This window comes from Furipterus horrens, unplaced genomic scaffold, assembly GCF_987537825.1.
Source record: "Furipterus horrens unplaced genomic scaffold, mFurHor1.1.pri manual_scaffold_1, whole genome shotgun sequence".
Taxonomy (NCBI): domain Eukaryota; kingdom Metazoa; phylum Chordata; class Mammalia; order Chiroptera; family Furipteridae; genus Furipterus; species Furipterus horrens.
The window spans coordinates 204,824,209-204,850,711 of record NW_028327171.1 but is presented as its reverse complement, the minus strand read 5'-3'; the positions used below and the strand labels follow the sequence as shown (position 1 = coordinate 204,850,711).

Here is a 26,503-nt window from a genome sequence, read left to right as displayed (position 1 = left end):
CCTTTACTTTTCTCTGTCCCTCCTTCTAAGGCTGCCTGGCCCCCTCCAACGCTCCCAAGCAGCTGGCCAACCCTGGGTTAGGACTCCCCTGAGGTCTTTGTCACTCTCTGACCTTGTACCACATGATGTCTGGTAGTGGTTTCCCCTCAACCACCACAGCGAAGCGAGCGGTCTCCCCTGCGTCCACCTCCACATCCTCCATGATGGACTCAAACCGAGGGGCCTCTGAAACACAGGGGGTGGGGGTGGGCCAGGGAGGGGGACAGAGTGTTGGGGCCACATGGGCCTGACTCCTCAAGGCCTCTCCATGACCTTCCTCAGCAACTGGCTCCCCAGTCCCACGCCCCCTCCTCCCAGAACCCCAGCATCTCACCCATTGAGGCTCTCAAACTCAGCCCCTGGGAGCACCCAAGTTCCTTGCCTGGATCAAGTGCTCTCCCGGTAAACCCGTACGCGATGTTCTCCAAATCTCAGAAAACCTAAGCCAAAGGGTGCAGCCTTGCTTTGTTTGACCCTCAGTGTTCATCTGCCAATCTTGAAATTAGGAGATTTTCGCACACAAAAGAAACCTGAATTTCCTGTTGCTCCTGACAAATCAGGACTGGCCATCCTGAGCCTCTTCCCACTCTGCATTAATGGGCTGGTGTGGAGTGGCTCGACGCTGCCCCCTGTGGGTGATGGCCCTCTGCACAGTCCCATGAGGGCTTCTTGGACTTCACTGTCCTGGGCCCTGCAGGCTGCTCAGCCTGTGACCCTGAAGCAAGTTCATGATGGCATTGCCTCTGCCTTGAAGTTTTTTCTCTGAATCTTAGTTAAATGTTTAAGGGGCCTTCTACCATCTTGAAGGTGGCAGAATGAACAAACTGGTACTGATTCTCGGCTTAGTTCTCCCATGTGACCGTGATTTTATTCTTCACCATATTATGCGGTAGTGTTATTTCCTTATAAAGGGGCTTCTAAGTCTCATGATGGAATAAAATACATATTCCAATGTGCTTTGCAGAAGGGCCCGTGACTTCCTGGTGCCTCCTTCCTGGGCATGGTTGGGGATCTCGGCTTTAAGGAGAGTGGGAGTGATTAGGTCCCGAGGGAAGAGCAGGGCACTGGGCAGGGACCACCACCGTCGCAGGCACACTGACAAAGGGGACGGCATTCGAGAGTGGGGAAGATGCTGGGGAGAGCGGATGTGGAGGAAAGGGGCCATGTCACTTGTCCTGCCTGGGGGTGCGGGGTGGGGCACAGCAGGAGAGAGTACAGATCCAGGCCCCACGCCTGTTCTAGCCCTGGTCACCTGGAACACAGGCTTCCTGTCACTGTTCCAGCCAGGCTGGGCTACAGGGCCCTGGGTGGCCAGGCCTCGTCCTATATCTGGGAAGAAAGATCAGCCCTGCGGATGGTCCAGTCGAGAAACAAAGCAGTGGCTGAGTCGGAAGTGACAGGGGATGGGGTGGAGAGAAGCTGAGCAAGAGAAATACATAAAAGGGAGACCAGGGGCCCCCCGATAATCTGTAGCCCCACCCCATCCACCATCGACAGGGGGACAAGTAGGGCTTCCCCATCTTTTCCTCATACACCCTCCTGCCACTTCTCTTCCACTTTAAAGATGTTTTCCTTCCTGTCTAGGAACCTGGTTTATAGTCTGTGTGGGGGGCATGGGAGGTAGGAAGGTGGGCTTCATGACGGTCAAAGGACTGGGATGGTCCAACTGAACTTAAACAATTTTTAAAAGCACCAGAAAATGCACATTTATGTGACAAGTTTGCCTGTGCTAACTAACATGTCACTTTCTTTGCATTTGTTGGAATTGTATCCACTCAGCAGGTAACGCTGTGTAGCTGGTGCTGGTCTGAAGCTCTGAGTGGCAGTTACACGTGTCTGGTGTTAATTAACAAACAGGAAAACAAGGCAATTACTACTTAATGCATGCTAGCGATTGAGAGACTACGTCTTTGATGGAGAAACTACAAGAAGGGTCCTCACTGTGAAGGTTGGGAGGCTCTGACCAATAGGTCACATGAAGGGCAGCCAGGATCCCAAGAGCTGAGAGTCTTGTGATAAGATGCACTCCCTAGGGCTTCTAGGCTATTTTTTTTTTCTTTTTTAAAGGTTTTATTTATCTATTTTTAGAAAGAGGGGAAGGGAAGGAGAAAGACATCGATGTGCGGGAGATACATCAATTGGTTGCCTCTGGCACGCCTGCAGCTGGGGACCTGGCCTACAACCCAGGCATGTGCCCTGACTGGGAATCAAACCGGTAACCTTTCAGTTCGCAGGCTGGTGCTCAATCCACTGAGACACACCAACCGGGGTGGCTTTTTTCTTTTTTTAAATCCACTAGGTCTCCCTATGCTTGTTACACTTGAGGTACTATTTTCTTTGTTTAATCTGGGAGCTAGGAGCACCTTCTGGCTTTGGAGTTGCATATCAGAGTTTGAATCTTATCTTACTAGGTTGCGTGACCTTGAACCTGTTAGTTAGCACACTCTCCTAGCCTCAGTTTCCCCATCTGTAAAATGGGGATAATAACCAAGCCCCATCTCACAGGGTTGATGTAAATATTAAATGAGGTGATCCATGTAAGTAAGATACTTAGCACTGAGCCTGGCACATACTAGGTGCTCAATAAATATCTTATTAGTACCATTACTATAATTAGTAGTAATACTGGTATTATTATGGCCATTAGATGGACAGGCCTTAGAGAAAAGACCCAGGCCTGGGGGTGAGAAGAGAGGGCTGTGGGTCTCAGGGGAAGGAGCAGAAAGGGGGCCTGCCTGCACCTACCTGCCAGCTGCAGTGTGACCGAGCAGGCCTGCGTGCCATGGCGGTTGCGGGCAGTGCAGGTGAGAGGCCCCAAGTCCCGGCGGCTAACCCGGCAGATCCGAAGACAGTACTGGTCATCATCTGGCTGGCTCAACTCATACACACCTGCCCGCGCCTCTAGGAGGGCCCCTCGGCAGCTAAGGGACACATGACAGGGAGGTCATCCAGGATCCAGCCACAAGGAGGACAGGCTAGGATGGCTGGGACTGGACTGCCACTGTAGGAATGGGGCTTGCAAGGGAGGGCCCTACCTCCTCCAGATGACCTGGGCTTCCACGTGGTTGAAGGTCACGGTGACACTGGCAGGCTGTCCCTCCACCACATACACGATGTCTGGCTTGTCCAGCACAGCGGGCGCCTCCTCCAGGGGTGGGCCTGGGAGGAATAGAGCACTGGATCTGTGCTGGGGGTGGACACCAAGCCCCTAGTGTCCACGGCTCCTCTAACCAGCCCAATTGCCCTGTGAGCTCCATTTTTACACATGAGGAAGCTGGAGTTCAGACAAGTTTAGCAATTTGTGTAGAGAACACAGTCACGAAGCAGCAGAACTAGGACCGCACTCCCAGCTTATCTGACTCCAGAGCCTCAGCCCCGCCCACTGTGAGTGCCGCTTTCAGGAGTGAGAAGACAGCACTTTGATGGTCAAGGTCGCATCCAGTGACACTATTCCTGTTGAAGCTCTAATGTCCAGACCAGACCTTAAGTCTCCACCATGGGGACCCAGTTCCCCAGCCCAGCAGCGTCCACCCCCGCTCCATAAGAGCAATCAGGCTCACCTCGCTCCAACAGCTGCACAGGCTCAGAGGGGGGTGACGGTTTGCTGCTGCTCTTGATGGTGGCACTGAGGACCCGGAAAATGTGCTGGACCCCCTTACGCAGCCCTGTGGCTGACCACCCAGGCTTCCGCAGGCCAGTGGCCAGCACTGTCCACTGGTCTGAGCCCAGCGCCTGGTGCTGCACGGTGTAGGTCAAGGCGTCCGGGTCTGATGGGGAGGCAGCTGCTAGAGGGGGGCACTGCTGGGGCGTCCCCTGCCCCACACCCATTCAGTTCCTCACGACCCAGGAACTCAACATTAGTCTGTTCTGAGGACTTGCCTCAGTTTCTCTTGTTGCTCCTACCTGCTCCCCATCTAATCCTGCCCAACCACTGGCCTGGCCAGGCTCAGAGCCAACAAAGTGCCAGGCCAAGGGTCCAGTTACGGCACGGAGGGAGCTTGACTTATACCCCAGTTCCTGAGGTGGGGAGACTGAGGCACAGAGCAGGAAGAGATCATGGATAGGGAAGAAGAACATGTTCCCTGGAGCATGACCCAAGCACCCAAACCCTCTGAGAAAGAGAAAGGAACGTGGTGACCCTCCTTGTCCCATCTCCTGACCCAGAGCCAGGGCTTCATCTACCACAGCAAGGTAGTAGTCAAGGCTGCTCCGGGCCATGGTCCCAACATCCCATCCACTCCCCACCCCGTATGTTTCCCTGGGCCTTGCCCCCCCTTCCTGGCTCCCTTGGCACCCCTGCCTGAGCCTGCCCTGCCCGTGCCCCAATCGCCACCACACAGCCCTGTGTGGCGCTGACCCACCGATGGCCATGTCCAGACTCCTGGGTGGGTTCCACGTGAGTGTGATCATCCTCCCAGTCACAGCAACCACCTGCGGGGCACCATCTGGGGGGCCTGGAACCACATCTGAAAGCCACAGGTCGAGCATCCACTGGGTCCTTTAGGTCCCAATGGCTGCAGAGCAAGGCCAGATGGCTCCCCAGGGGAACAAAGGAAGGGAGTTGGTGCAAAAGCCTCTCCTTCACCCAGCCCCCTGGGGAGGCTGGAGGCTAGGCTGTGCACGCAGCTGGCCAGGAAGGTGCCTGCCTTACCTGTGACATAGAGGTGAGCATAGCAGGCAGCTTTGCCTAGCTTGTTGGCAATGACGCTCTTGTAGACACCGGCATGCTGAGGTCCCACAGCAGGGAACACCAATCGATGGACATCCCTGTCTGGGGGTGGGGGGTGGGGTGGGAAGGACAGTGACACTGCTGAGCTAGGAAGATGCTTTGAGGGGTGTGCCCATGCCACCCCGGGCCTGGCCCTTCACCCCACTCACTCAGGGAGGAGGTGAGGGAGAAAGGATAGGCAGACAAGCAAGAAGTACGTCCATCGTGCGGCAAACCCTCGGTCCATACTGCTAGGTCTGCACCTGCAGCCCTGGCCCTTCTTGCCTGTCCCTTCCCACTTCAGGTCCTGCAGCTTCTAACCTTCCTCCCATGCCATGGACCCACTGTTGACTACCCTTCTTCTTACCTCTGGGTTGGGGGGTCACACCTCTGTGTCAAAGCTCCTAAGACCCCTCCCATCACCAGCAAAGACCCCATGAAAGTCCTTCACTAGGGTAGTCCACTGCACTACACGTTGCCTCTCACCCTGGAAACCTCATGTATTTATTTTTAAGATTTTACTTTTATTTATTTTTAGAGAGAGGGGAAGGGAGGGAGAAAGAGAGGAAGAGAAACATCCATGTGTGACAGAGAAACATCTATTGGTTGCCTCTCGCACGCCCCCAACTGGGAACCTGGCCTGCAACCCAGGCATGTGCCCTGACCGGGAGTCGAACCACTGACCTTTTGATTCACAGGTCAACGTTCAATCCACTGAGCCACACCAGCCAGGGCTCAACTTGGAAACTTTACAGGCACCTGCTGCATATAGACAGCAGCCAAAGGCCTCAGACTAAAGTCCCATCCAGCCATGTATCCTGCTAGTCCTCCACCATCTGACCCTGACAAGCCAGCAGGGTCCTGAACAAGCCACAAGAGTTCCATCTTCAAGTCTTCACTCACAAAATTCCTCCCTTCTGGAACATTCTTCTCTTATTAAGGCCTCCTTTTCCTTCAAGACACAGTTCAAGTGAATGCCAGCCTAAGAAGCCTCCTGTGCCATACCCGGGGGGCCCCAGGACCTCCAGCAGAATCTGCTGCCTTGCACACAGTAAGGGCCGAATGTATTATATATTCCAGTAAGAGTTTTCTGCTATGCCAGCTACTTGACATGTACTTTTTCCCATAGTACTTTCAACAACCCTGCAAAATTATCCTCATTTACCAATGAGGTCAGAGACATTAATGCACTTGTCCAAGGTCACACAGCTAATAAACGATGGAGCAATGGCTTGAACTTGGTTCCTCTGAATTCGAAGCTCCTTCCCTACACCATGTTCCCAGAATGATGCTAAGGGAGCCATCTCCAGCAGGGACAGGAAGGGGGAGAGACCCACACTATCCTCCTTCGGGAAGGGCCATCCCCAAACACCCCTCCCTTCTCTTAGTGCTTATCGCCGCGTGGAGCAGTCACCCGTTCCTTTATCTCTCCTGGCACTATTTATAAAAGGAGAGAAACCAAGGACTGCCACTGACCCCAGACACAAACAGAAGAGACGCCAGCTCAGATACCCACCCAGGGCCTCAAGCCGGTAGAGATAGGAAGCCTGCGGGCTGAACAGACAAGAGCTGTGGCAGGGGGCTGAGAGGAAGGATCAGGGTCATAGTCGTGGCACTGGAGATGGGAAATGAGTGACAGGGGCATCCTGGTTAGGAAGTGGGGGCCAGAGTCACATGGTCCTTGCCTGCCTTTGAGCAAGGCCTTGTCCCACTGGAAGCCTCAGCTTCCCCATCTGTAAACAGGAATAACAGCACCTGCCTCAAGCCTTGTGGTAGAGGGTGAAGTCATCCATGTGAAGTCTTTCACACTCAGAGCCTGGCACACATGAAAGAGCTTAATAAGGGTGACTCTGGTCACACTGCAGCCGTGAGAGGAGGCCACCACACCACGGGTGCAGGATGGCGCTGTCCAACGGGGGTAGGTAGGCCTTCCCACAGGAGGCGGATTCCTTCAAGGATGGAGCTGAGATCCTCCCATGAGAAATACTCCAGGCTGAGAGGACACGGTCCCAAACACCTTACTCTACATCCCTCCAGTTCCTTCTTTACTTGCTGTTCATTCATAACCTTGGCCAAGCGTCCTTTTGGTGCCAGACACCGCCCACATTGGCCTTCTCACTGAAATTTCTCTGCTGTCCCAATGAGAATGACAATGGTGGCACCAACAATAGCGATGACAGTAAGATGAAACATATGCCGACTGACTCACCGCTTGCTCTTTGCCAGGCCCTGCCCTAAGCGTGTTATATGTCTTCACTGATTTCATCCTCATAACAAGCTGGTTCCAGATGAGGAGACTGGGGCACAGAGGGGTCCGTAACTTGGCCACGGACAGCAGCAGGATGTACTGCCTGACCAGTACGTGCTAACAGAGCTACCAAGGCCCAGAGATGGGTACTGTGTGGGCTTAAGGCAGGAGGTGACCTCATAGCCCTCTGGGCTCCCCTCCCCCAGGTGCCCCACCCCTGATCAGGCTAGAAAAGGAAAGCCTGAGGGCGAGGAGAAGGGGGGCACTGCAAGAAACGAGGGCAGTGGAGGAGACACTCCCCAGGGTCCCTTCCCAGGCACATACACTGCATCATGCGCCGGTCATCACTGCTCTGGATACGGTGGCCATTGTGGAACCAGCTGATGGTGGGGTAGGGCAGGCCGGTCACCTGGCACTCCAGCATGGCCTCCTTGGCCAGTCCCACCTCCAGGTCCTGCAGGGGCCTCAGGAAATCGGGCATGGACAGCCGCTCCAGTTCACCCTGCTCCGGCTCCTCAGGAATGGAGGGCATCTTCTCCAGCTTCGAGCTGTAAAAACCACACAGCTGCCCAGAGGCCCAGAGCCTTGCCTCCTGTCACAGGCAGGACTGGGGCTCTACACAGGCAGCCCCAGCAGCACCAGGGGCCCCAGGATGTACCTGGGGCCAGTGGCAGCTGTCCGAGGCTCCTCCACGTAGAGCTGGGCAGAGCAGTGGGCCTGGCCATGGGTGTTAGTGGCGCTGACTGCATACAGCCCCTCGTCCTCAGTGCCCACGTGGGCAATGTGCAGCGAGTGCAGACCCCCGTCCTGCCGCAGACGCAAGTTCTCACTCTCCTCCACGGGGCGGCCTGGGAGGAGGGAGGCAGACTCAGAGAGGGGTCCTGCTCCCTTGCCCTTGGAGGTCCCCCAACATCTGCAGGGTGGAAGGCCATACCAAAATGAGTCCAGGTCACGGAGGGGGGTGGAGTGCCGCTGATCTTGCAGTCGAAGCGGGCAGTGCGGCCTTCCAGCACCTCCACGTCCTCCAGCAGCCGCGTGAACAGGGGTGCCAGCGAGGGCCGCACAGTCAGCCGGGCACTGCAGGTCAGCTCATCTAGGGGGTGGGGATCAGCACTGGGGCAAGAGAGGCCACGGAACCCCAAGGACCCCGACCCACAGGTCCTGCCCTCATGCTGGGCAGGAAAGGGGAGCTGGAGCCTGGGCACTGGAGAGAGGCAGTGGGCAAGATCCAAAGACTGGGCCTTCTCCAGAGGGGGGAAGTTGGCAAGGGCGACAGCAGGCTGCCATTGTGACTAGGGCTACCTGGCTCTCCCCTCCTCAGCTCACCTTACCCACCCAGGATGATGCTCAGCTCCGCAGTAACAGAGGGGCCTCGAAGCCACGCCCCTTCCTTCCGCTATACCGGATCCTTCCCCCCCCCCCCGGAACTCTCTTCTGCTCCTGGGTTGTGCCCACACTCCTTTCCACCTGCCCCTGACCCAGAGCATCTGCCCGTTTGCCCTACTCTACCACCCCACAGAGTCTTCTGGAGGAAGTAACAGCACCTAATGCTGACCTGGCCCTTTCCTGCCTACAAAGTCCCTCCAGTGTCACCTTAGGTGCTCATTACGACAACCTGGTGAGGCATTGTCTCCATTCTTCAAACGAGGATGGGCACTAGGTCAGAGATCTCATTAATAATAATAATGGCTGACATTTATTAGGTGGCGCCCTTTGCCAGGTGCTATGCTTTGTTCTTTACATTCATCATCTCATTAATCCTACCGATCCCCAAGCTAGGCATTATCATGATCCTTTTTTTACAGATGAATAGTCTAAGCTCAGAGAGACGTAGTGACTTGTCCAAAGTCACGTGGCTGGTATTCAGCAGGGGAAGAACTGGAACCCATGTCCAGGTTTGTCTGCCCTGCCTCAGCAGATGGACTCCTAACAGGAACAAGAGATAACACTGACACAGAAAGTCCTTCATGCCAGGTGCTGCTCCAAGTGCTGATTTTACTGAGGCAGGTGTATTGCACCATCTCCCATCCGCCACACTTCCACCCTGAGATGAAGCCCATCTTATTCTGCACCCAGCTCCTTACCTCCAGTCACCTCCCTCCAGCTCTCAGGCACCCCAAGCAGCCCTCGGGCCCAAGTGGGCAGTTACCTTTAGCCGTGCTGAGCTTGCAGGTATAGACGCCACTGTCGTCCTCGTGCACAGAGGTGAGCAGTAGCTTGCATTTCCGGCCATCAAAATGCATCTTGCATTTGAGCAGCGCAGGCTGCAGCAGACGGCCGCGGCACAGCCAGTCCACCTCCACGTCGGCAGGACCCGCCACCAGGCACTCAAACAGCGCCATTTCCCCGGCCCCCACGTCCACGTCCTGCAGAGGGGCCAGCACGGCCAGGGACCGGCTCTCAGGGTGTGCTGGGGAAAGCGGCCATGGGGGGCACACACGGAGCAGAGACACATGGGGTGGGGAAGACATACACGCACAGAGAGACAGACACAGAGAGAAAGATGCATTTTGTTCCTTTGGAGACAGAGGGAAAGCCTGCCCGCCCGGCTGACCAGGGTAGCAAGGAGGTCCCGGGCCAGCCTTCAGGATGGCAACCCCAGCTGGGCCAGAGAGAGGGAACTCGGGGGAAGTGGAAGGAATCAAGGCTGGGGAAACTGAGGGCCGTGTAAGGGCAGAGACGGCGGTGGAAAAAAAAAACAGCACACCAGCTGGGTACAAACTGGACTTTATTTGAACTAAGAAACAAGTATTTCTGAATATCTCCATACCCTCTACAGTAGTAGGTCCCTAGTCCTGTGCCAAGCCTGGCTAACTCTCTCCTTCCCAGGCAGAGCCCCAAATGGTCCTTCAATCTGCCCAGAGCGAGGACTTGGTCAGGCCCCCTCATTAGCACAGGGCCGGGGGCCTCTGGCTTTTGGTCTCTTGTGAAATAGTGTTGTGCCATTTGAAACCTGTTTCTGGAATGGTCAGTGCTCTGCCCCTACTTCAGGAGCCCCTTGTCCACAGCCCCCTACCCCTCTGGGCACCTCCATCGTGCAGATGCCATGCCCTGTCTCTACCCCTCTGCTTTACCCTATGCCAGCTTGGAGGCATCCTTCCCTGACTGTCAGACACACAGACAGACAAATGGACAGACCGGCAGGGCCTGCAGCAGTGGTAGCACATGCACTCTCTGGGTGCTCCCCTGAGGGGAGGGACTGGAAGGGGGTTTGACACTCCTCATGGCCACCCCTTCCTGGCACTCAGTCCATGTGGGGGCTCCTGGCCTGCCCAGCCATATGTCCACTTGTGGAGGGGGGTGTCCACAGGGGCTCATGGCTATCTCAGGATGCTGAATGGGGAAGGGAGGGGAGGGGCGGCTGGAACAGGGTCCAGGCCGGCAGGCCGGCAGGGTCTGTGGGCAGGAGGCAGTGAAACACAGCGAGGTCCAAGAGGTGCCTGAGACAGGGGTGCGGCTCGGAGGGTCGCGGGGGGAGCGCAGGCGGCCCCCTGAGCTCACTCGCCTGTGTACAGACAAAAACCTCAGTCAGCAAGCGGCAGGTTAGTGCAGCACGCACACACACACACACACACACACACACACACACACTCTCACACACACAGGCACACATGCAGCCTCGCTAGGCCCCCCAGCACAGACAGCTGCCTCTCAAACTGCCAGGGCAGCACTGCCCCGTTCAGCTCCCCTAAGAGCAGCCCTGGGGTGCGGGGCGGGCAGCCAGCCAGAGGCTGGGTCTCTGGGTTTTCTGGGTGGGCAGAGGCCCTGGGAAACCAGGGGAAAGGCAATCACAGGTGTCAGGAGCACCCCAAAAACCAGAGAGACGTTGGGATGAATCCCAAAGAGAGAGAAGCACCAAAACGTGGGTTAACACAGAGAAGCAGGGCAGAACCAGACCCTGAAGGGAAAGGAGCAGGCCAGGGAATGGGGACCAGGTTGTGGGGGTGGGGGTGGGGGGGTGGGGTATGGAAGAATTCAGAGACCGAGGAGGAGGAAACCCCAGGAACAGGAGGCACCGGGCCAGGTAACTGAGGCAGGCAAAGCCGAGCGGAGGTAATCCTGACTGTTAGGGTCCGGCTCCTGCAGGGGTCTGGGGGATCCTAGAAGCTCTCAGACCTGGCCTCTGCCAGGAAAGGAGGGACAAGGGCTGAGTGCGGAGCTGAGGAGGGTTTCCCAGCCCTGAAATGGCCCCAGGGAAGGGAGAGGTGGAAGGTGGAGCAAATAGCCAATCCTGGGAAGGAAAGCCACCAGCCCCCAAGGGCATCTTGCAAAGGTCCCCTGCCCTCAAGCCTGACTCTGGGACCCAGCCCTCTCCACATTTCACATCTCAGCTCACCCTGGCACCCTTTGGGGTCCCTGTGATGCTCCACGCCCAAGTGACCCCAAGGTCCCCTCCGAACGGGTCCAACTATCAGACACTCCCCACTGCCACTCCCAACCACAATAGATTCTGCACAGCAATGAGATGGGTCGGGAGGCCAAGGGGCAATAGGAGAGAGGCGAGTGGGTGGCAGGGAGAGGCCTGGGGAGGGCAAGGTGACAAAGGCTTAGGAGAGCATAAGGAGAGGACGACGGGTGGCAGGAAGCAGATTTCTGGCTGGCATCAGGGGCAGGCACAGCTGAGCATGGGGAAGGCAGTACTGTGTAGTAAGCCGAGCACTGAGCAATTTGCTGTGTGGCCTAGGCAAGTCACTTCCCCTCTCTGGACCTCAGTTTACTCAACTACAACATCAGCAGCTAAACTTGGGGGTCTCTATGGCCCTTTAACTTCTGGCATCCCATAAAGTTGGCAATTGGGCAGGAACAAGGCCGGGGCCAGGTTGTGGGGGTTCACGGAGAGCGTGAGGTACTCACCTCGCACCTCCAGGCGGGCCTCACACTGCCGCGCACCATACTCGTTAACTGCTTTGCACGTGTAGAAGCCAGCGTCACCCCGCTCAGCGGCCAAGATCCGCAGCCGGCACAGCCCCCCCTCTGCCTCCTCCGCGAAGCGCCTCTGGTCTGGGCGCACAGGCTGGCGGTTCCTTAGCCTGTCAGAGAGGCAAGAACTCAGTCCTCACCTGCACATGCAGGGAAGTGGGGAGACAGATCCAAGCAGGCCTCCCTCCCTGCAAGTCATTTGTCCTCTCCCCAGCTCTGTCCCACTCACCACAGGCACCCCTTGATTACAGGTTGGGTTTCCACTCTGACTCTATCATCCCACCTTCACCAGGAGCTTCCAGACCACGTCTGCCCACCTGGATCTCTCCGTTCTAGGAACCTAACTGTGCTTTGAGTAGTGCCAATGCTACTCAGCTCGTAATAGACCTTAAGTTTCCTCATGGTTTATTTTTATTTATTTATAACGACGAACGATAGCTTTCCCAATTTCTAAAAGGGACATAAAATAACTTAACATGGTAAGAAATCACATTGGGGATGAGACAATCAATTAAAAATGAAATATAGAGTCCAAACCAATAAGAAAACCTAAGCGAACCAATCAAGGCTTCAGGCCTCTGAGATGTATAACTGCACTGCAGATGAGGCCCACATTTCGCTCTGGGCTCTGGCAGCTCGGAAACATTTATCTGGGCCTAGCACAGGGCTGGGCACAGAGGAGGCCTCAAAAACCACCCTGCTGCCAAGGGACTGGGGTAGGGGTAGGCAGCCTTCTCCAGGAGTGAGATGGTTCCAGGCTGTTCATCCCAAGTGAACAGGCAGGAGGCCATTTGTTACCCAACCACTCCCCTGAGGAGGAAGCCCTGAACCCCAAGCAGGGGCAGGAGCAGGTTAGGGGGAGTGGCACCACTGTACATGGGATGTGGACCCCTGCAGATCATGGGGAAGTCATGAAGGGCCCACTCCCCTCCACCCAGAGCCAGGTCTCACAGGACCAAGCCTGGGGTCAGGGGAGCTGGCAGATGGTGGTTAGTGGCTATTACTCACCAGGAGACCACCGGCTTGGGCTCCCCCTGCACACGGATGCTCATGGTGACATCTTGGCCTTCTCTTACTGACTGGTCCATAAGGGAGACCTGAAGGGGACCCCAAAGAGTCAGGGCCCAGCTTTGGCTCCTGGGGGATGGGGGATCTGGGACAGAGGCCGCTTCCACCCCAATTTGACTGAGGCTGGCTCTGGGTAAAAAGGGTTAATGGGGCTGAGCTCCAGGTGGTGCTGGAACCTGGTGTGGCCCCAAGAACAGGAGGACACAGGAAGGAATGGAGGTACCCAGGGGGCTGAGGCTGGGCTCAGGGGTCTGACCTTGAAGGTGGGGGGTGCCTTGGAGCCAGTGTCTGAGGAGCGGCGGTTCTGGCTGGGACTGAGCTTCATGGTGGCGCTTTGGGGCCAGGTCTCTCCAGGCTCTGGGAACTCCTCTGGGGGACTCAGGTATTCCTCGTCTGATGTGATGGGGCTGCTGAAAGGGGATGTGGACCCACCTGGAAAAGAGATGGAGAAGAGACAGTGGCACCAGAGAGAAGCCAGGAGAGGAACGGGGCAGAGAGACTGAGAGCTGAACGGACCAGCCTGAGGGTAAAGGACCTGGAAGGACAATGCCCAAGAGGCGAGCCGAATCCTGCAGGCTGGCCCAGCCCTAACTTCACTTCCCTGGGCTCCCTCTCGCTTGCTATGCAGCCTTGCCAGGTGTTCATTTCCCTGCCTCTCCCAACACTGACCCTGCTGAGTAGGGTAACCATAGGAAAGGGCCTGGGGCCAATGATTCAGGCACAGAGAGGCCACTCCTGGGCCTGTGGGAGACCTGGAATTCTCCTGGGGCCTGGAACCCACATTCCTGGCACAGAATAGCAGGGTCCTAATGCAGGTGGTTCACATCTCTGTACCCCAGAGTGGTACAGCCAGGACCCCCATTTCCTGGGTGAGCTGGGTCTAGTGCAGAGGAACACACACCTCAGACAAACCCCATCCTGACCTCAGTGCGAGGGCCAATGAGGTAACACTGTCCAGCCAGCCCTTCCCCCTCTCCCTTCTCAGCTTCCTGCCCCAGATACCCCAGGGCACCTGTTGGCCCCAGCCCTAAAGCATGGACCCCAAAACTGGGAATGCAAAGTCTGAGTCATCCACAGAGAAAGGTAGCTCAGCCTGGGGAAGAGGAGGGGGCAGCAGCATGTCTTTGGGGGAGGGGTGTCCCCAAGGCCCTGATGCCCTCCCCTGCAACTGGCCAGGGGCCCAGCCTCACTGCACTGGCTCCTAGCCGACTGCCAAATACAGACATGAATCTGCCACAGCCCCCTGGCCCCTCCTCCTGGTTCCCCCACCCCAAACCCCTATGGTCCGGCCCCCCGCACAGGGCTGCACCCCAACTCACCGCGAGACTCTACACACGAACCCCAGCCTGCGCCTGTCCCGAAGGCTCTGCCCTGGCACCAGGCCCCTTTGCTGCCTGCCCACTGCCCACCCCACTAGGCTCCCTAGGGAGCAAGAGCCCAGCCTGCCCAGCCCCACTCACTGGCTGACCCTGCTGAGGCTCTGCACAAGGTCCTGGGGGAGGGGAAGGAGCCTGAAGAGGGGAAGGAGGAGGTGGGGGCCGGCCTGGTGGGGACAGGCCGGGTGGCAGGCAGGCAGCTGGCTAGGGAGGTGGTGCCTGCTGAGACCACAGGCAGCCTGGGCCTGGAGCGGAGGGGGAGGAGAGGGGAGGGGCAGAGGCAGCCCGGCTGTATTTAGCCACCCTGCTCATTCCCAAGCAGCAGGCTCTGCCTTTTCTCTCCTTACAGCTTCTGGACCCTGACAAGCACAAACCCCTTCAGTGGCACCCCGATTCAAAGCATCAGGGCCTTGGTCCCCAGGAAAAGATGGAGGTGGCACTGCACTGGAGCATTCAAGCCATTTGCCCTAATCCATTCATTTCAACATGTCCACCAGAGGAGGTAACAAAGGCCAACAGCCCCTATGATGCCTCTTGCTCTGACCAAACACCCCCAAGATCCCCAACATACAGAGCCAGGCCACACCCTGTTCCTTCTGGTGCAGAGAATCAATTGGATGCTTTCGAAAATGCAGTTTCCTGACCCCTGACCTTCAGCCTGCTTCTCAGAGAAACCCCCCTCAGCCTGAGTGGGCCCAGAATGCCACCTCTGCCTCCCCATCCTGCCACAGCAGGTCTGGTCCAGCAGCCACCGCAGGACACTGGGCTGGGCCCCACACTCTTCCTACAGGCCCTGCAAATTGGCAATTGTCCTTCACCCCAGCAGCCACACCAAGGCCAACAGTCAGGATGCAGGGGCTGCTCCCCCCAGCAACTCCTCACAACTAGCAGCCATTTGAATGTGGGTTGAGGAAGGGGCTTGGATACAGCGCAGAAGTAGGGGAGCTGTTGAAAAGTCACATGTCCTTCTCCCTCCTCCTGTCACCCCTGCCCAGGGCCACATTCCCAAGCCATGACCTGTGTTTCCCATCATTGCCAATGAAGAAGGGGGGGGGGGTTCACCATTCAGGCTGGCTGTCCCAAGGTGGGGGTGGGGAAGGAAGTCAGAATGGCCACTCAGTCAGAATCTGCTCGGGGCTTGCGACTAGCTGATGCTGAGATCACAGGCATGACTCCTGGTGGCAGCTCATCCCCACCCCCCACTGTGGATCCTGGTGACTTCCTGAGTCACCTCCAGGTTGGACAGTGCTGAGGCTGCTCATGGCCCAGGGAGGGAGAGCAAAGATTAAAGCAGACAGGCCAAGTTTGCAGGGCTCCTCAGAGACCTCTGGTGGTGGCTAGGGGAACAGCACCCTGGGGGCACCCAGTGACCAAGCTAAGCAGTCTTTCAAGCCCCTCAGCGAGGGGGCTGTGAGAGCAGCCTAGGTAGGAGGCTCAGGCCACAGAGGTGGCAGAACTAGGCCTCCACCTCTATGTACTCCCAAAAACTGTGTAGTCCAGGAGGCTGACCAGGTATCTCTCGTTCCAGGTCCCAAATCCTCTAGGGTTCCACACCGGGCTCTGGTGCCACCCCACTTTTCATTGGACCCACCACCAAAACCATCTTCGTAGCCAGTCCCTACATCCCAACCACGCTCTACTTATATGGCCAGGTGTCACTGTGAGAAACATAGTTACACTAGCCAGGGAGGGGGAGCAGGTACATATGCCCACCATGTAGGTTCTGCCCTTACACACCTGACCACTCAGAACATGCTGCCTCTGCGTACATGTCTGGCCCCTCTACACAGCTCCCAGGTCACACTCACTTGAAAGTACTGGAACTGGAAAGCCCATAAGCTGGGGAGCCCTCCCTCCCCAGACCAGTGCATCCAGCTCAATACCAGTCCCAATGTCCCCTGAGGTGTTCTCACGATAGGTCCAGTCACAGCCGCCCACGTAAAAGACATCACATAAGGCCCTCTGCATCAGGGTTTCTCAGAAAGGTTCTTCAACCACCCATATCAGGACCACCCGAAGAGCCTGTTTAAACTATAAATTCCCGGGCCTTCCTCTGACCTGAAAAATTAGATTTCCAGAAACAGAGGTCAGGAAACTGCATTCTCCAATGCATCCAGTTGATTCTCACACACAGGAAAGATTAAGGACCTACATGAACCCTCCTAAAGAGGTATCCCTGGGTCCCATCTCACTCAGCCACCAAACTTCAGGATAAGACTCTGAGCCTTGGAGGTCCGACTCCACAGTCCCCGTGTTTCCCACTATACCACCTGGCCTCCCACCTACACAGGGTTCCAAACTCTGTGCCAGTGATTCTCAAATTCACCATTCACCAAAATCACCCAGAAGGTAGACACAGATTGCTGGGACCCGCCCTGAGCCTCTGATTCTGTAGGTCTGGGCTGGGGCTGGTAACGTGGCTCTCTAACACATTCTCAAGGTGATGCCGATGCTACTGGTCTCGGGACCACACTTTGAGGACCACTGGTCTGTGGTCTCCTCCTTCTCCTAACCTCCACTCTTAGGCAGATCCCCACTGCCCCGTGCAGGTATGCGTCTCACCCAGCCTCTGCGTGTTACTCAGGTTGTTCCAGGGGCTTGGAAAGTTGTGGAAATCTGCACCCCCTGCTGCCAGCTCACACACAACCGCTGACTGTCCAGCAGGGCCTCCAGGTACAGCTGCAAGGGCTCAGAGTAGCCAAAGCATGGCCGAAACCTCAGGAGGCTCCTGGCTGACAGGGATGACAAGCCACACACAACTGTAACAGCAAGCAGGAATAAGATGGCAAGAGAGGGGCAGAGAAAGCCACAGAAGTGCAGAGAGCAGAACATTCCTTTTGGCTTGGGGAAGAAGGGGAGACGGAAGGAAGGGATGGTATTAGAATTAAGAGTTTAGTTTAAGCAGAAAAAAAGCAATCCTGGAAAAGGAAAACAAATGAGCAAACATTCAGAGGCAGAAAGCGTGTGCGGAGAACTGTAGCTCAACTCTTCTAGCTAGAGAACTAAGAAATGGGCACTGGCTGGTGTGGCTCAGTGCACTGAGTGCTGAGTGTCAGCTTGCGAACCAAAGGGGTCACTGGTTCGATTCCCTGTCAGGGCACATGACTGGGTTGCGGGCCAGGTCCCTGGCTGGGGGCGTGCAAGAGGCAACCACACATTGATGTTTCTCTCCCTCTTTTTCCCTCCCTTCCCCTCTCTCTAAAAAATAAAACCTTAAAAAAAGGAGAAGAAGAAGAAATGGGACAGCAGGTCCCTCCCACTGCCTCAGCTGCCTCCAGCCACCCTCAGACCATCTTCAGGTCCAGATGATGAAGGCCAGCTTCTGCAGTGTGGCCTTCGCTCTGAGGGCTAAGGGAGCTCCTTGAGGTGTCTGAGGAAGGGAGTAATGCACTGGAGGTTAACACCTTTGCCTGTGGCCTGGCCATTCCCAGCCGCCTGCTCACCCCCACTGTCTCAGCGGGTTCCTCCAGAGGCAATGTCTTTAAATTCCGGCAGCGGTAACCCCACCACGGAAGTGAGGGAGAAGGAGAAGAGTTGTGCTGAGAATGTTTCAGGTTTGGTTTCAAAATAGACAAGGAAGCAGAGAGCATTTCACATACATGGTCAGCCTGACCGAGGCATGAAAGGGGTTAATTTCTTACATATGATTATTTGGGGTTGCTCCACATTAGAGGAGGCGTTGGCACCCACAGTAACTTAGGGCCCCACTCTTCTGATAGGCTTGCGTGATGACTCCCATTCTCAGGTAGCAGCCCTGGGGGAACAGCTGTTGGGGGCAGACCTGCTTCTGGCAGGGAGAAGTGAGGAAGGAGGGCTGAGTCTAGTCAAGGGACCACACTGCTTTTTCAGATGCTGTCCAAACCCCACCAAGGATGGACAACGGGGCCATGTGGCATTCCAAGATCTCCTTCACAGGCAGCCACTGGCTTTGCAAGTGAGAACCGGCCAGCGCCAAGAGAAGAAGGAGCAGACAGGAGTGCTATAATTTCCTCCCTTTCCTTTTATGTTCATGACCTCCCCAAGCCACCTCTTTTCTGTTGTGACAGTGTCATTAGACAGATGAGACTACAATGAGCTTTAATAAGCCATATCCTCTGACCCACATGTCCTTAGCCAAATCTTCAGCCCTACAGAGCATCACAAATTTTACCAAGAAAGCAGCCCAGAAGTTATAATGATCCTTGCTGTACAGATGAGAACATGGTGGCCAGATTAAGTAAAGTGAAGAGACCAAGGTCTCCAGTGGAAAATGCTAGAACCTTGGGCTCAAATATATGAAACCTGTGCTTGAGGGCAGGACTGAAGGCAGCAGGACGGAGGTCAGGGCACACGGAGCCACCCACATGTTCCTACCTCTTGACCAGAGTCCTTTGTGGGGTCAGCCAATTGTGCACATCCCAGGCATGCAGAGAAAGCAAGCAGGACCAGAGCCATGGTTGGAGGTGGGGAGGTCAAGACAGAAAGGAGACAAAACCCTAAGTTTGATCCACCCTCAGAGGGCATTCGCAGTCTCTGCCTCCACCTCTACCCTAATGAGCTCAACAGCGCCATTCTACCTGAACCCCGAACCTCTCTCTTCAGAGTAGAGGGAAGGGGACAGTATGGTGCCGTGGTTAGGAGTATAGACTTGGGAGATCCAGGGACAGAGCTCCAAATCATCACCCAGCTTCTTTCCGGCCCTCTGCTTCTACAGCTGAGTCTACTGAAATGTGTATTAAACAGCCACTGAGTCTACTGAAATGTGCACTAATTACAGTAAAATGAAATGAAAAAGTCAGCTCTTTAGTTGCACTAGCAACATTTCAAGTGCTCAACAGCCACATGTGGCTGGTGGCTACCATATTGGACTGCCCACATATATAATATTTCTATCGCCACAGAGAGTTCTATTGATCAGTGCTACTTTAAAGCAATTTGCTAAAGCTTTCCAAGTCTCAGTTTCCTCATCTGTAACATGGGCATAACCATGGGACCTACCTTACAGGGCGGATTGAATGTGAGCACCCAATCAGCACAGGGCCTGGAACATACAAAGTGCTCAGGAAAGCTAACTAGTCATGTTATTTTCATCTGCCATCACACTAAGTTTATCTGCATCATAGGCGAGCATTTCGATCACCTGTTGTTTATAGCATTCCTAGGCAGGTTACAGGTGCTGAGTAAAGGTGCTGGCCCTGTGCTAGCTCTGTGTTACTTTATGCTCCATGTTTTCTTCGTACCATTTGTAAGCTGGGAATGTCACCACCTGTCATGACCCTCCAACGGATGTGCAGTTGACCCTGAACAACATGGCTTTGAACTGCAATGGGTTTTTTGCAATTGATCCGAGCAGTTCAAACCCACATTGTTCCAGGGTCAACTGGCAGTTGGGAATCTGCCTACGTGTAGGGCTGACTAAGTTAAATGAGGGTTTTCTTACTGCAACAGCGGCAGGTGACCCTAACCCCCGCATTGTTCAAGTGTCAACAAGCACACGGTGTGATGTAGGTCAAGTAAGAGAAGACATGTGAAAGGGCTTGGCAAGAGTATGCAGCGCTCTCCAAACACCTGGAACTGTTCAGAGAGATACAGCATTTGGCACCCAGTTGGTGCTCAGTAAAGGCCTGTGTGCTGGATGCAGGCAGCTGCGAAAATGCTCAGCTTCAGTGAAGCGCACTGCTCACACCCTCCAACCCCCTGCGCCCATACACACACACCCTTTGGGGGCTCAACTCTGGTCTCAGCATGATTCAGTGGGGTGGGGCAGGGTGGGAGGGACCCAGGGCTGGGTGGGGCTGCCAGAGCTGGTGAGGACAGGCCGTGCCCCCACCATTATAGCACCAGGGTAACTACATTCTCTAGTTACCGACTCCCTGTTACAGGGGTTCCCAATCAGGAATCGAGATCTGTGGGCCCTCAAAAGCAGGTCCTGGTGGGAGGGCACTGGGTAGCCAGTCCTGGTTACCAACGGGGTGGGTAAGGAGCAAGTAAAAGAAGTGGTTCCATAGGGCCTCTTCCCACAAGACACTACACACTCCCTGCCCCACCCACAGTCACACTGCCTGACACCCTTCCCTAGGCCGACCCCCTCATTCCCTGCAAACCCCAGGCCTAGGACCCCAGCTTTTGCCAAATGTCTTTGCCACCCGTTGGTTCCGCCCACTCTTGCTGCTCCCCAGTCCACTGGCCTCCATCCAGCTGCTCTGGACCAAACAGAGCCTTGTAGGGTAAGAAAGTCTGCTTCCTCCACAAGAGCTCAGTGTGGACCCACGTGCCTGCCCCTTAAGCCCTGGAGCCCTGGAACCAGTGTGATTTTCAGGAGCTGTTCTCCGGGTGCAAACCCTAGCTCCCCAGGGTGGAGAAGGCACAGAGATGCTATGACAGGCTGAGAAAAATCAGGGGGTCAGGGGCACAGGCCTGGCAAGGGCAGGCAGGAGATCCCAAGGCACAAACAATATGAAGAAAGGGAAGGACAGGAAAAGACAGCCTCCTGAAGCCTCATGGAAACTTGAGCTCCTGTGTACAACAGCGCCACTTAATAATGCTAACAACCAACATTTGTCTACAGCTTTACAGTTCATAAAGCTTGTTCACACATTTGCTTTCTTTCCTGCAAATAGAATAATTATCTTTGGTTTACAAATGAGAAAACTGAAATGCAGGAAGGTTTAGCAGGCAAAGACAGAACTCCCAGTCAAGTGCAGATAGCTGCCTTGCCCCAAGTTTCCTTCCCAACCTTAAAAGGCTCCCAGATGGCCCTGAGCCAGTATTGGGGCACCCTCCTCCACTCCTTGCTAAATCTCAGTCCAAGCCAGGTATTGACCAGAGTCCTGGAGCCAGGCCTGGGCCTCCTAAGGAGAGCTGAGTCAGAAGCCAGATCCCAGAGGTGATGGAATGAGGAAAGTCACAATGGAGGAACAGGTATGATTCATCAAGATGGGAGGGGCTGGGGTAAGGGGAGACTAAAAACCTGAGCTCCTGGGAGGGGGTTTGTAAGGTAAGACCTGTTGTTCTACAAGTACAAACAAAAGGATCTATAGTAAGACTTAGACTCAGGTCCCTGATTGTGAAGGTGCTGAGACCACAGCAAGACAGGCTCTGTAATCTTGTCACCTGCAGGGCTGAGTGAAAGAAAGGGACAGAATAGTGTGTGCTCTTCCCCCTTAGCATGCCGGACCCCTCCCACTGCGGGTCTAAATCCAGGCCTCCTTCAGGGCCCTGATGCAGCTCAATCCAACATCCTACAACACTGCCCGACTGCCCAACTATCCTAGGTACAAGGTACACCGGTCCTACACTTTCCTCCCACCTAGTTCTCTGATTGAGGCTCATCACTAGTGGCAATCTCCTTGAGGGTTGAATCTGTATCTTTTCCTTGAATGCCCCTTTCCCAGTCTCATCTCCCCCCACCCTCACTGCCCAGGGTCAGCACATTGGTAGGCCCAGCGACCTGAATGAACTGGCCGTGTACATGGACACCAGTCCAGCCCTACCCTGACCCTGAAAGAAATTGGGCTTAAACCCAAAGGGAGTAGTCTGACTGTTCTAGAGAAGAAATAAACTCAAAAGGTTCCTGATGGCTTTTAAGCGCTTGAGCTGGGAGATTCTTTTTCTCAGAGATTCATGGATGATTTGCTTTCCCCACAGGCCCCTTGTTCAGGAAAATGCCATGAAAGGATGGCCTACAGAGAATGTGCAAAGACAAATTTTAGTGACTTCATGAGTTGGCCAGCCTGGTGTGTGTGTGCCTTGGGAATCTGGCCTCTGCCCTCAGGCCAAGGCCATTTAAAGTGCCTCCACCAGTGCAGCGGACACAAGAGAACAGTCTGTGCACACTGGTTGAAAGTCGAGCTCTAGGAGTGGGACAGGAGTGTGGCCCCACAGGGAAGGGCCGCCGCTCACTCCACCCGGCCCTGGGCCCCATAGGCTCCCTACCAGGTCTCACAGCCAGCGTGGCAGCACAGCTGGCCTGGCCGAGCTCGTTGGCAGCGGTAGCCGTGTAGTTCCCAGCATCAGCTGTCCGGGCCTCCCGGAGCAGCAGGGTGTGCCGCTCACCCTCAGCCCGGATGAGAAGGTGGCCGTCACTGCACAGCGTGGACCCGTCCTTCTGCCACGACACTGTGGAGAAGCAGCAGGGTGACCGAGTTGCCATGGCCCACAGGGACCCACTGGGACAAACCTCTCCCACCCCACACAGAACCCAAACTACTCCTCTCCCCACCCTAGGGAATTTGGAGGACCCCCTTCACTCACAGAAGCCCAGGCCTGCCCTCCCCTCTCTCAGGGGATTCTGGGAAAGCTCTAACACACACACAGGAGTCAGGCCAGCCCCATGGAGCAGATGATCGCCCCTCTTCTCTCACCCCTTCCTGTCTCAGCCTTAGCCAGGTCCCAACTCTGGAGCTCACCTTGGGGAGGGGGGTTGGCGGTGATGATACACTTGAGCAGCACATCCGCCCCTGGAGCCACCACCGCATCCTGCAGGGGGATCTCAAACACAGGGGCCTCCAGGGGTTCTTCTCCAGCAGACACATAAGAGTCATCTGAAGACTCTGCCGGAGATACAGGAGACAGAGTAAAGGGACATGATCCCTATGGGGAGGACTCTGGGGGAGAGGGTGTGATGGCAGCACCAAATCTTGGAACTCCAAACCCACAAAGAGGGGCTTCTAAGAAGGTGGGGGTTGGGGAGCAAAAGGTCTCTCTCCTGAATGTCCTGAGACAGGGCAGAAAGGAAGACAGAAGGGTTCTCAAGCCGGTCAAGGAAGCTGGGACTCCACATTAGTTTGACCGCTTTTCAGCCTCGGCCACATTGTCGTTTCTGGATGAAGGCAGGAACTGCGCTCTGTTCCTTTACACAAACCAGTGCCCTGTGCCAGGCACTGTGAGAGACCCAAGATATTACAAGCTTCCATACAGGCAGAAGACAAGCTAACAGCAACCTGAGATGTAAGCAATAATAGCGGTGTCACAGGGCAACACGTGGTGTACTGTCATATTAGTGACGTCGCCTGACTCACAAGACAGAGGGGCAGGTGGGGCCTATAGCTCTCTGAGAAGCCTCATGAAAATCAGCTTTGATTCTGTCCATTCATCAAACAGTAACACTGCATTGGCTGCATACTAAGCTCTGTTTGGCATCAGGGATACAACAGGAAATAAAATGGGGTCCCTGTTTATAGGACACTTGACCACACAAAGAGAGCCCTCTGGGTATTTTCTAACTCTGATGATCTATAAGCTAGATAAAGCACAGTGCCAAAAGAGCTGTCTTCTAGCTACATAAATGTGGGCAAATTGGATAACCTCTCTGCGCTGCACCTCAGTTCTGTTACCTGTAAGATGGAGCTGATAAATAATACCCAAAGCTAGCTTACAGATTAAGGTAAAGGAATACCCCTAAGTGCCTAATTAACACAATGCTTGAGAAATGGCTGTGCAATAATGACAGCTAGTAGAACGCAGGACAGGGCCTAACCATCTCTAAAGATTTTGAGGCAGTGATACTTAAATGAAGCATAAAGTAATTCTGAAGAAAAATACAGGGTAGTAAGTGCCATGAGAAAGGCATACACAGGGTCTCCTGGGAGTAGTGAGTAGGGGTCTCTGGCCTGAGGAAGCAGCAGGGGCTGGGAGCAGGTGAAGGATAGCTCCCTCTCCCTCAGTCAAGGAGTACACCCCAAGTTGATGTTCAGGATGAGCAGAGTTAGGGGCAGTCTGGCTATTGGCCGTCACCCACAGGAAGACTGCGAGACCACACACAGGCTGGCATGTGACCACGGTCAGCTCAGTAACGCAGAGACTCAAAAATAGGAGTGAGGAGACTAAAAGGGGAGGCTGGGTCAGATCTTAGTGGCCACGGATGAGTCAGGGGGTGGTGCCAGGATGGGGAGGGCAGAGATAAGAGTTGGCTGGCCCAAAGCTTGCCTGTAACAGGGACCTAACAAATTATTTATTGAAATAGGCTTCCATCTCTTCCCCTACGGAGGGGTGGCAGGCGTGTGGAGGAGCTCCTTAGATTTCCACCAGTGCCGTCCATCACAGTTAGGTCCTTGACCAACAGGCTAGCAGGCCACTAGACCCATGGAGGTGCCTGTGGGAGGTATCTGGGCACCCGGTTTTTGCTCACACCTGGGCTCCACCCCACCTCCATAAAAACACACTCTGCCTCACCAGCAGGCAGGTATTAGCACATCCACCTTCACTCAAACTTGAGTCTGGGTCCATGCCTTCCTGGGAAACCATACTTTTGCAACTGCCTAGCAGCCTGGCTGTCCCCAAACGCCCTCCCACTCAGGTCCCAGCACCTTCTTGGTGTTTCCGGAGGCCTTACCGAGCTCAGGCGACGTGGGCCGGGCCCTACGACCTCTGCCCTGGCTACGAGTCCCTCGGCGGTCCCAGGGCCCCCAGGGCCCATCCTCCTCCGGCCCTCTTCTAAGCCTCTTCTCGGCCTCTGGCCCCGCCCTGTTCTTATCCGAGGTCTGGGGCGCAGCAGCGCCCTCCGGGCTCGGCGTGGCCCAAGGCAAGAAGCGCACGGCTTGTGACGGGGGTTCCCTCTTCCGACCTGATGGGGCTTTCGTCCTGACCTCCAGGGCATCGGCTGGGGCGGGGGCCGGCACGGGGCTCCGGCTCTCCTGGATGGTTCTGCCCCGGGTCAGCGGGAACTGGTCCCGGCGCCTAACCTCCTGCTGCGGGCCTTCCCCCAGCTCTGTTCTGCCTGTCGGCCCGCGGCTCCGCGGCCTCCCCGGCTCGTCCCCCGGCCTCCCCGCGATGCTTGAAGAGGTGGGCTGGGCGGCGGCGGCGGCGGCAGGGCTCACGGCCCGCGAGGTCTTCGGGGTGGAGGGCTGGGAGAAAAGCGGGGGCTCGCCGGGATCTCGAGGGGACGGGGCGCGCTGCAGCGTCGCGAGCAGGGACTCGTGGGACCGCACCAGTTCTTCGCGTGACGTGGAGCGGCGGATGCGGCCCAGCTCCTGAGCGAAGCGCAGCTCCAGCTCGGAGGCCGGGCTCCGCTGCCGCGTGCGTTCGTCCAGCGAGGCAGCCTTCTGCTGGAACAGGCGGCGCCGCTCGGCCACGCTGCCCGATGGCGCCCGCAGCTCCTCTTGGGAGGCCCCGGGCGAGCCCCACGGGGCGTCATCCTGGGACTTGGGCTGCTCCAGCGAGCGGGCCTTGCGCAGGGGCACCCAGGGCCGTAGGGGCGCCGGCGGCGAGTCACTGCGCTCCAGGCTGCGCCGTCGCTCCTCAAAGAACTGCAGCTTGTCCAGGATTCGGGACCCCGCGCGCACCAGCCGCGGCGAGCGGCCCAGAGCCGACAGGCGGCCCGAGGCCTCGCTCAGTGGGGTCTGCGGCCGGGACTCCGCTGTGCCCGCTAGCGAGGGCCCCGACGACTTGGCCTTCTTCCCCCGCTTCTCTTCGGCGGTGGTGTCTTCGGGCAGCACTGGCTCCTGAGTGCGCCGGTGGGGCGGCGTCGGGGCGGCCGGGGGCTGGGCGCTGGGTCCAGGCGGGGGCCTTTTACCCACCCGCGGAGACGGTGGGGGCAGTAGCGCGGATTTGGAGGGAGGCGGTAGGGCCTGGCGACGTGGGGCTTCGGGGGCCGGCTGAGGCTGAAGGTCGGGCTCCTCCCTGTAGGATCCGCTCTGAGGGACGCTGCTGAAAAACGGAGACGAAGAAGGGTAGAAGGTTCAGGGGGCCACCCCTCCCAGACCCTCAGCTCGTGACAGGAGTTGGCAGTGGGGGCATGCTGGGAAGGCTTGGGGTGACATGGGCCAGACCTCCCCCCCCCCATCCCCCCAAAGAGGAAGGCACAGCCAGAGCAGGTGCTGTGCTGGGGAGAGGCGGCGGCTCTGGCACCAGATTGGGCTAGTGGCTGGGTCCAGGTTGACACAGCCCCAGGGGCTCTGACCAGCCCCCTCCCCCCAGCCCCGGAAGCTGGGAAACAGCAGAAACAAAACTGAGCGGTGGGAGAGAAAAGAATGAGGCTTAGGACACACAGGATGAAGTGGTGATGGCAGGCAAGGGGTTGGATGGGGAGGGCCCCCTCAGGAATGCAGCCTCCCACTCATTCCTGCCCCCAGCTGGCCTCCACAGCCCTGCCCATCCTCAGCAGGACAGAACCCCCTTCACAGCAGAACAGGCACAAACCTGAACCTTCCTTCCAGGAGCATCAGC

At 56.3% G+C, this 26,503-nt stretch overlaps 1 protein-coding gene across 1 annotated transcript in view; it reads right to left on the bottom strand.

The window, feature by feature from the left end:
* Positions 1 to 26,503, bottom strand: part of SPEG (striated muscle enriched protein kinase) — a 57,793-nt gene that overhangs the window by 18,962 nt on the left and 12,328 nt on the right. Inside the window, exons 5-20 of the mRNA XM_090284425.1 lie at positions 24,672 to 25,984; positions 22,747 to 22,890; positions 22,274 to 22,456; positions 13,240 to 13,415; positions 12,924 to 13,012; positions 11,850 to 12,025; positions 9,145 to 9,405; positions 7,930 to 8,088; positions 7,654 to 7,843; positions 7,320 to 7,543; positions 4,691 to 4,810; positions 4,401 to 4,505; positions 3,600 to 3,806; positions 3,075 to 3,198; positions 2,785 to 2,960; positions 113 to 225 (exon numbers count right to left, since the gene is read on the bottom strand). Of these exons, the coding sequence (XP_090140551.1) occupies positions 113 to 225; positions 2,785 to 2,960; positions 3,075 to 3,198; positions 3,600 to 3,806; positions 4,401 to 4,505; positions 4,691 to 4,810; positions 7,320 to 7,543; positions 7,654 to 7,843; positions 7,930 to 8,088; positions 9,145 to 9,405; positions 11,850 to 12,025; positions 12,924 to 13,012; positions 13,240 to 13,415; positions 22,274 to 22,456; positions 22,747 to 22,890; positions 24,672 to 25,984 (3,760 nt within the window). The remainder of the gene's footprint in view (positions 1 to 112; positions 226 to 2,784; positions 2,961 to 3,074; positions 3,199 to 3,599; positions 3,807 to 4,400; positions 4,506 to 4,690; positions 4,811 to 7,319; positions 7,544 to 7,653; positions 7,844 to 7,929; positions 8,089 to 9,144; positions 9,406 to 11,849; positions 12,026 to 12,923; positions 13,013 to 13,239; positions 13,416 to 22,273; positions 22,457 to 22,746; positions 22,891 to 24,671; positions 25,985 to 26,503) is intronic.